This window comes from Myzus persicae, unplaced genomic scaffold, assembly GCF_001856785.1.
Source record: "Myzus persicae strain clone G006 unplaced genomic scaffold, MPER_G0061.0, whole genome shotgun sequence".
Classification (NCBI taxonomy): Eukaryota; Metazoa; Arthropoda; class Insecta; order Hemiptera; family Aphididae; genus Myzus; species Myzus persicae.
Genome location: NW_019103422.1, coordinates 177724 through 188815, shown reverse-complemented (window position 1 = coordinate 188815; position 11092 = coordinate 177724). Strand labels below are relative to the sequence as shown.

The 11092-nt window shown below is 26.7% G+C and overlaps 1 protein-coding gene across 1 annotated transcript; it reads right to left on the bottom strand.

Moving 5' to 3' along the window:
- Nucleotides 1-5822: 5822 nt before the first annotated feature.
- LOC111034485 lies at nucleotides 5823-7072 on the bottom strand. The gene is made up of 3 exons (XM_022315751.1): nucleotides 6536-7072; nucleotides 6257-6478; nucleotides 5823-6163 (listed from the first exon to the last, which is right to left on the bottom strand). The coding sequence occupies exons 1-3, from the start codon at nucleotides 6687-6689 to the stop codon at nucleotides 5877-5879; spliced, it is 663 nt and encodes a 220-aa protein (XP_022171443.1). The 5' UTR covers nucleotides 6690-7072; the 3' UTR covers nucleotides 5823-5876.
- Between the last annotated feature and the right edge of the window lie 4020 nt (nucleotides 7073-11092).

Below are 11092 nucleotides of genomic sequence, written 5' to 3'. Positions count from 1 at the left end.
CTCTTAACATGTAACGGTATTAAACAAAAGTATGTTTTTTTCGTGTTTAATATTTAAATAACTTTGATTTTTGATAGGTTTCTACTGTCTGAACTACAAAAAATATAACACAATCCCACAGATATTATAATGTTTGGTCAAGCATCGATTTTACGCGGTTTTAGTTATAGGTAGTACTTTAAACATCGTTGTAGGTCCAACCGAAAAACATTGGTATCAAATAATTTGTCAGTAATATTTAAACTAGATAAAATTAATAAATAGTAGATATGTAGCTACAATTGTACCAACGATTAGATAAAAGTTTAAAAAATATCAATATAAAACCAACTATTTAGATGATATATTATTACTCATAAGTAATAATAACTATAAGTAGGTATAATTGTGTATTTTGTGTCTGTCGCTCAGAGATAATTAACAAGAATGACACTTAATTTATTTATTCAATGACAAATTAATATAACAAATAATATTGTCGAATGCTTATGAAACAAATATGAAGTACTTCATAGGAAATAGAAATTATAGAATTTTATTTCATTAAATCTTATAATAATAATAATATAAAAAATTCATAAAAAAATGTTTTAAATTAGTTGGTTTAGTTAATTTTTCGTTTGAATGCTTAAATAAATTTAATTGTTAAATTATTTGCCTAGTCTTCATAGTAAATATAGAATCTTATTGACTTGGACAAGAAACTTTTTATGAAATAAAATTTGTTCACAAAATTGTACAGTTTTCGGACGCAACTCGGAAAATCTGTTCTCATATTTTTAAATGAGTCATAGGACATAATTATAATATACTGCAATAGTACAATACCTATACATGATTTTTGTCAATATGATGATACGAGGGGAATGCAAGATAAGAAAAAAAGACTATACTGATAAATTATATCTAAAGAAAAATGAAACATGTTTCTGAAACAAATATTTTGTATCCTTATATACACTAGACTTGAATGTAATAAATTGAATGTTGTTCACCGTTCACTCCCCTAGTTGCGTCACTGAGATTATTCTCTTACCTACCGCCCTACTTAAAGTAATAATTATAATCAAGTAATCAACAACCCACATTGTATGACGTGCTTCACGATATTTTAGCCTCATAAACCGAGCCCAATATTGTGAAAAGTGTATTGTGATAACTGATAAGTATTACTACTGTATTGTGTGTATTATCTTCTGAGCGAAGCGATGAATTTTATAAATTAAATTAATTTTATAGTGATATGTAGGGCTCTGATTTGAATGCCTTAAAAATTTCGAAAAATGTGCACCACCGAAACAATGTGTTTGGAAGATAAGAAAACATATATAGTCATATAGCTATCTATATTTTATAGGTAGTTCATTGGCTAATTGGCGTATACAATTTTTTTTTCGTAATATTACTAGAAATAGGTTAAAATTTTACCTTAAAATTAATAATGCTCTAAAAAGCTTAAAAATGCCCTTAAACGGCTTAAACGTTAAACATCTAGAAAAAAGCAACAAAAACTTGTCTAGGTATTTGTTGTAATTCAGGATATGCAAATAAATGACCTCGAGAGCAGACATTTTCAAAATATTTTGGCTCTTTTTGTACAATTTATAGATTTTTGAAGTTTTTTTCTGATTTACGTACGATTAAATGTTTGTTCATCAGTAAAAACACTAAAAACTTTAGAACGTTTGAATTTATACAAGGTTCTTCATAAATGATTCTTTTAGAAAATAAAAAATATTTTAAATACATTATTGGTAATCACATTCTTTTTTACAAACATTCAAAATTCAAATTTTGATAAAAATAGATAAAAAAAAACAATGGCTTATACCCATATAATATGTAAATATACGACTTTCCTTCATTTTTTTATTGTAAAAACTATCGATTATAATCTTTTAGATAAACATAAATATATTACTATACAATTATACCACAATTTCATTTCTAAAGAAACATTTTATTTTCGTGTAACCTTGTTCTCAACAAACATTATCATTATTTTACGCTTTGTAGTCGCTCGATTAGAGATAATGGCTTCCGTCTTCCCCACAGACAGTCTGGAATACTATATTACCTATAGGTACCACTATACTACCTTCGAGTCGAGGAATGTATATAAATATACGATAAAATAATATATGTCGCATCCACTTAGTGTTATCATATTTTTTATGAAATGGAATTTCATTTCACGGACTATGACATAATATGTGTACAACTGTGTAACTCGGTATAGGTATAAGTGTATAGCTAAGTTAAATTCCGGTTCATGATTTGAACATAATATACATATATTATATTTGATCCATTTCAAGAGAAGAAAGCTCATTTTTACACTTTTTGTACAGTATTTTAAATTAATTAAATCATACTAACTTTTCAATAAATCTAAATAACAATAACCTTATCTTATTATACAATCTCTTTTTTACATAGGTAACTACGAAGTGCACTAATGAACAAATATGAGTGTATAGACTATGAAGTTTAAATTAAATAAATTATTAATTATATTTATAATTGTATTAATTTATTATCATAATTAGTGTTCTTTGTTTAGTATTTATTATTACAATTAGTATATGATGCTGTGACCGGAGCACCCCACTTGCGCCCATTACAGCTATTTTACAGCCCATTTGCACCCAAAATCATAACCCATTTGTGCCCAAAATATTTTTAATAAAATGCTTTAAAAGTTAAAACCGTGTCAAACTGTATGCTGAATACTGTACAATATGATTGATTGACTTATTACTTTTCATCGCGATTGCGCTCTACTATAATTATTGTACATACCTACTATTTATCACTTTTAACTTTTTTAAGTTTACTTTATACCCTTACCGATATTATCAAATATCATAAAAATAATTCAAGTGGAAACTTATTTAAAAATCAAGGAAGTGAATAGAGTACAGTGAAACCTAGACCAAATGAAGAGAAGCAATAATACGTATAGAATTTGCATGTACAACGGACCAAATATGACTTACGAGATAAAAAAATGTTAAACAGAGTAAAATATTTAAAAAATTGGGTAGGTACTAGGTACCTATACATTTAGAAGGATTGATTTTTAATGAAACATTTGTTATATATATATTTTATTATTATGATAAACGTGTACAAATAATCAACAATATTTATTTTTATAATAATTTTATAATTGCACGTACTTACATAATTGCGGACATTTTTTTTTTAATTTAAGATTTTTGTAGTTTTTATATACCATTTTATTTTTGTGAGATTGACGGCAGCTAGTAATAATGCAGCCAATGCAGGAGTATTCAGTGTGAATTAGTTAAGTGTTGTTAGTTAAAAAAATCCTGTTTTTATGTAAGTCATTGTCATATATTAACTGTAGGTACCTACTACAATCCACTAATCTATTTTTTTTTATATAGTATACATTTTTCTTTTTAACTTTCCGCTTAGGTATTGCAAAACCAATTTATACATTGTATACATTCTATGCTACAATTAAACTATTATAGAATGAAATTATCATTACGATGTTGATAGTTTATTAAATAAACCATGGTTAGGACTTAGGTTAGACAACCAACGTTGTATATGAAATTGGCTCATACAGACTATAAATCGGTAGGTATAGTAGGTATCCTAGGTTATCTTTCTGGTGAATCTGTCCACATCCCTAGGGGCACAAATGGGCAAGGGCAACCCTCGGGGCGCAAATGGGCTGTATTGCCTGTATTCGTTATGACAACGGCTATTACACAAAAAAACAAAAGCTTTTTTACACGTATAGGTACTATGTTTTGTTTCACACTTCACTATTGCTAGTCTCGAAATTTTGTATTATGAACCATCATGACATATCCACATAGGTACATAATTGTCAATTCAACCATGTCCTGTTTCGATGTGAACATTTTTCCACTTTTACGTTTTTTTTTCCTTAAAATTAGTAAAATTAATTTAATTTAATTTTATATCGAATAATAATTGTTCAACTGTTTTATAATACCCAATCGGGGCCAATGATCGATGGTTTTGATAGATTCTCGTGTCCGAGAACGTGCACCGGTATCAACCAAAAATAAAAATAATTTAATTATGAACTTTTCCGGAATGCCGGTCGCATTAAGCCCATAAAATTGATAAGAACGTGACCAATAACGGATAACTATTATATACCTATATACTGCACAATCTAATATTTAGTACTATTGCAGTACGATAAATTATTATGTATTAATATCATATAGCATCTACCATGATGTTAAAATATATCTGCACTACGTATAATAGTCCAATATATTATATTCCTGCAGGAATACAAAAAAATATAAGGTAGATAATTATGATAATTTAAGACTCGTATTTTTTCCATTATGCTCTTCGTCGTCAAATAATTGAATGACATATATTTTGTAAAAATAAGCCTCATAATAAAAATAGGCCACCTAAATATTTATATTTCACAAATATCTATCCATTTGATGTAATTAATTTAAAATATTACGCAGTGTAAACTAAGAAATTTAATTAATCAAATATAACACGTCTATGTCATTAACCTAAGTTTGACTTACACATATCGGATATCTAACCTATCGATAAATTAAAAAAACACGAAGACTTTCAAAATAGTCGAGGCACTGCCGAAATCAGAAATACTTAAATACCCTTGTTGGCTTGGTATACATGTAAGTGCAAGACTAAATGTAAGTGAGGTAATAGAAATCTTCATCATCGATTTATTGATCCATCATAATTGATTTTAATACAATATATGAGTATAAAACAAAATTGTTTAAAACAATGCACGACTTTTAGGATAAAATTCATAAAATAAACAGGTTATAAAGTAACGTCGTTGAAACTTTAAACTTTAAACCACCTAAGAGTATATTAGACTTAAACTTTAAACTCAGTTTAATAGTGTTAAACATGGCACGGAAAACAAAATGTTTGGTTTATAACACTAGTATAAATAACTAGACTGATACCTATGTCTGAGGCTCTGAGCACTGGCCCTATAAGTATATATGCCATATTTATTTAATTCACTTAAGGAGTTTGATATAGGCAATTTAAATACATTTTAAGAAAAATTAAATTTTTAAACGATGAATTTAACCAAATACTACCTGCCGATTATCTATGGTATTTAATTTAAGCCAATTTAGAGGTACTAAATCAGTACTATATAGAGACAAAACTAAAAAGTACAATTTTTTTAACAGAAATTAAATATTTACCATAGAACTATTTCGATAACATATTTTCAATTTTATGAAAAAAGTTATCAAGTTTGAAAAAACATAAGAACAACATATTCTAACAAAAATAATAAGTTGTGTAACTTTTTTTGATTTTTTCTTACTTATAAATAATACACTGATGTCAGAAAACCAGCAATATTACACACTGTCAAAGTTCTTCTGTTTTATTTTACCTATTATACAATGTTGGCATAAAAGTAGGTATTAATTGCATTATTTGAAATACTTTGGTCCTTAATACTCGAATAAACTAAAACCGATTAAACAATGTGTATATACTGTCATACAGATATATAATATATATTGTATATGTTACCGGAAATGTTGACATTTAGGAAATGATGACAATTCCTAGTAAATGTTGACAATTCCTAAAAGCGGAAGGAAATGATATCATCGCCTAGTATATGTTATCATTTCCTAACGATAGTAGGCAAAGATGCCACATTTTTTAAATTTAATCTGACTTATTTATTTAAATATTTCTTTTATTAAACATAATTATTAATTAATCTACTATCACCTTAATAAATAATCAATAAATAAACAAGTATTTTTTTAACATTTTAATTTATGTAATTTAAGCTTTTTCACATTGTTTTATGATTTGCAACGTAGTTACTCATTTTTATTTTCACATGGCAAACTTCCATGACATTTAGAATTACAAATTCTAGATGCCGATCTGCAAGCACACCTGTTCGTCTTGCATTTTGTCTTACATTGACATCGGGTATATCCTTGTGCCCCTGAAATACTATTTACAGTAGCTGCCTCCCGAAGTGATAACGGTTTTTCTGATTGACCTGCCGATTTTAAAACAGTACTTAGATCCAATAAATTTGCTTTGCAAGGATTTATTTCTGATCTCGTGTACATATGTTTTAAAAATCCACTTTCAGTGCCTACAATTAGAAAAAATAAAATAATTAATTTTTATAACGAGTTTGAATACGAAGATGATTAAGACGTTATAAAAATACTAGTGAACTTCTTACATAGCTTGTATAAATCGTCCTTAACTTCTGTTACAACCGCTAATACATTTCTTGGTGATCCACGAGCACGATCTACATCTGGAATACTCAGACGTACTGTAGTTCCAACACTAAGTTCATCATATTTTCTATTGGATGTTTTAACCATTTTTAGTGCCTGTTTTTCTAAATTGTGAGCAGATGATTGACGTGCATCAAGTATATTTTGTTTTCGTTGATCAACTAAATAAATACATTATTAACTTAAATATATTAAACTATATTACATTTTTTTTTTACCAAGTTCTATGTCACTAGTCACTTGTTCCAAGTTACTAGTACACGGTACATTTTCTTCGACTCCCTCGACCCACGATTTGTTGTCATCACGTTTAGCATCAATTATTAATGAAATTGCTTTATTAAATTCATTTTGCATTTTATTTAAATCCATTTTTAAATTAATAACAAAGTAAATACGTACTGCACTACTAATAAATTACTACTAAACGGATCGTGTTGAATGTACAGGTTATATATTAAACAGATAAATACTGCGATATGCGATATCCATGACATTTTTCAATCAACCATTTTATCGATATCAGTCATTTCCCCACCTGATATTTTTAGATCTCGGAAAATATTGACAGTTGACACCAAACTTAGTGGGTGCCATTACGAGTTAGTCAATGCTTATGTGTAAGAAAGCTTGTTGATTATTAACGGCTATCAGAATCGACATAAACCCGTGTTTGATATAATTTCATGTCTCCGCACAGATATATAAAATAATTTTATAAGCTTATTTTATCTTTGTTGTCATTTCTATTAATTTTTAACGTACATTTTTAACTATAAAAACCTAACCTAATCTAATATAAAAAAAAAATAATTGGAGTAGGTATATAGGTAATATATAGTTTTATTTAATTAATTAATAATAATAATTTTTTATCGAAACAATATTAATCAATTTTTACAATAAAATATACATTTTTAATATCATTTAAAAAAAAAATAATAAATAAATGTCATTTTATGCATTTTTTTTAGATATTTTTTTAGAACATCAAATTCCTGGGCCTAGTGATAACATTGCCTAATAAACTACGGAAATGATGACAATTCCTAGGCAATGATAACATTGCCTTCCGCTTTTAGGAATTGTCAACATTTACTAGGAATTGTCATCATTTCCTAAATTGTCAACATTTCCGGTAACATATACATAATACAATATTTAACTAGGTATCTATTTTATAAATTCCCCATATTTGTTTAGTTATCTGCATTGTTTTTGTTTACATCGAATAACGATAAGATTACTCATGTCGATTTTTATTTCCTAATACTCCTACTACCATTTTATCATTTTCGATTCGATTTAAGTATTAGTGGCATTACCCGTGGACTTATATTGTCTCATGACAGTATGCAGACTTTTTTAAAATTATTTATTTTATAGTTGTATCATATATGGCTTTATGCCGTAAAAAAAGTGTGCGTTTTGAACCAATCTTGCAGCAAAAAAAAAAAAATAATAATTTTCATATTTTTTTTTTTTAATAATAAAAATGTACCTACCAAAAAATTTAGTTTATTGTGTTTATAATATTTGAAAATATTAAAAAAAAAAACTACGCATGAATAGTAATAAAATATTAACTATTAGTATACTATAAATGATATGGTTTTTCTCATGATGTTATTTACCCATTGTTAATAATTAATAAATAATACATTTACAGTGGAACCTCGATAAGTCGAAATCCAAAGGAAATAAAATTGTTTCGACTTGTCGAGGTTTTCAACTTACTAGGGTTAGGTTAGACTAAGGAAGGGAACGGAATTTATTTCCACCTACCGAGGTTTTCAACTTATCGAAGTCTCACTGTAATTTAAATGTTTTTGTTATGTTCCTAATTTGTAAGTACTACAATTAATAATAATTTTTGTAGCTACATCTGTGCAAGTACCTAAATACTTAGACAATTTACTCATAGTCTGGTATTGTATGTAATAACTATTGAATACATATTGTACAACAACAGGTTAACAGGGCTAGTAAAATGGTTTCCATTGTCTTATATACCTACAAGCTACAATAAAAAATAAGAATTTATGTTCAACTCATCCAAATTAAGCAATAATATTTTTAAAAATCAATTTCAATTCATTTAAAACAAATTTGTTCAACCCTAATTTTGTTATTCAAACAAATTTATTTATCTAAAAAATCATTTTTAAAAAGTCTTTATCTTAATAATTTTATGAGCTTGCTCAATTTTCTTCTTCATTAATTCTATCAAATATATTTTAGCACCTTTCTTTTAAACAGCTTTTTATATCGATTTCTTCCATACCATTTAACTAAGTAAGAGTTACTCTCCATCAAAATAAGTTTTAATTTTTTAGTAGGTATGCTTTTAACTTTTATTGTATACTTATTTTTATTCCCTTTTAGAATCAGGGGCAGATTTAAGGGGGGCGAAGGGCCCCCCACCATTGGCATAAGTTATGTTATATTAATTCGATAGTGTTTATTTTAATTTTTACAATTTTATCGTTTATATTGTTTCGCTCAAATACATTACATAAGAAATTCTCCCAAACACATCAATTTTTCTTTTTTTTGAAATTCTAAGAAAAAATTGTATTCCAGTAAAGAAAAGTTGTTGTTTACAAATGCTATTATATTTAAATTGCTTATTATTTTTATTTTTATTGTATTAAGGAGTTTAATAATTAATACAATACTAATTAATGGAATATCAAGTGTACCACTTTTTCAGGCTAATAGACCCGTTTTAATTTTTGGTATAGATTAAAGTACATTAATGTATACAACAATACAAACATCTTATTAACATTAAAAATAATAATCTTTGTAATAAATTAATTAACATTGCTTAAAAAAGTTGGGATTAACTAGATTTCATTTAATTATTATAATTCAAATAAAGTTTATTATTATGAATATACTCGTTATATAGTAAATAGTTAGTACATAAATCGTCCCATCCAAAACTAAATCAAGTTAATTGTCGGATACTTATCACTTCTCAGTTATTATTTTTAAATAATAAAAATATAATAATTAAATAATTTCCTTTTTTCTCATCAGTGGTTTAAAAACAGTTTTCGGTTTTTGGGTTAGGCTAAGTAGCAACATATTATCCAAAATACGGCCCTGCCTACCACCAAAGAAATGCTACCTCTTACATAACGCCGCCCCAGGCATAGGCCTGTTGCCAGTGCCTTCCGCTGGACCTGTATAAATTTCTTAAAATATTTTTATAATTTAAATATAATCTTTAATAAATAAAAAAAATAAGAATTTAACATTTAAAATTTGCGTTTTGGATTATGACCCCCCAAAAATTAAATCCTGGATCTGCCACTGTTTAGAATACATTAGTTGTTTCTATAAAAAATGATGACATATTTCTTATAAATATGAAATATATAAGATAATAATAATAATCTATAAGATTCTATATAATTATTAGATTCTAATATAATTAAGATATATTACTTTAGTCAAACATTTAGATATAATGTTAGTAATGTTACACTTGCAATTTACATAGGTAACTACAATCGGTACCGCAGAAGCAAAAGTTGACTATGGGGAGATGTAAAATATTAAATACAGACGACATACAAAAAAAGATCATTTTTAGTATAATACATTAAGATTATCTTTCTACAAAGTATACATTGTCAAACATAAATAAAACAAAGGTTTATCATAAACTATTCAATGTATATAGTTAAAGTCAACATTATTTATGTCATATTTAGTTATGGATTTTCTCACTGTAAGTTGTTTTTTATTGTAACAAATATAAATTGATTTCAATTCAATTTCAATAAATAAAAAAATTTTAATTTTTATAACTGTTCAATGTTGATCAAAATAAATAAAAATGAGCAGTTAATGCATCCATAAATGTTATTGTAGTTATATAACCAATGTTCACTACAAAATTATAAACATTACAAAAAATAACCATACAATTCAAACATAGAACATGTTCTTTTAAGGCACCAAACAATTTAAGACAACGAGTATGGCTGTCTAATTTATTTTACTATGGTCTATGTCTCTATTGATTGGAATTAGATATGGGATGTAGTTAACATTAAGTGAATAAAATATTTGTATTTCACATTGTACAAGAAAAAAAAATGAAGTAAATGCATCAAATTCTAAGCCTTACTAACAACATCAAGAAATGTATTCATCCAAACCGGTGGGAAAAAAAAGTTATATCAACTATAATTACTTAGTTTGATAGCGGTTGTTACTGTCCTGCGAAGCTGTCTGCTAACTTAGCGAAACACATTTATAGATTACTTTTTAAAATTTCATTATTACCATGTGCCATTACAATAAATGTCATCTTATGATTGTGTTAGCAAGCACTTTATTTTGTGAACAGTTTTGGTATCAGCTATTTTTTAAAAGTGTGCGGTATTTAATAAGTACTCATTAGTCATTAAGGAAAAAAAATATTTTCTCAACTACTTTTTTTTGATTAGTTAACAAATAAATTTTGGGTTAAATCAATTTGAAAAACATATTTGAGATACTACATAAGTCACAAAATATCACAAATTGAGTTATTGAGTGGAATGTATAATATTAAATGATAGACAGAACATTTGCAAAAAAAATATTTAATTTTACCACTGTAAATAATCAGTATGAAATAGAAATAACCACGTATCATTGGTAGCGCTGTTTAAATATGTACTGGAAAGCCACTGTCTTAAAAGCAGTTTTTTCTTGTTTTCTCAGAATTACCATTCATGGACTTAGGTCGTTTCTCAAATAGGTGGTTCATTTAT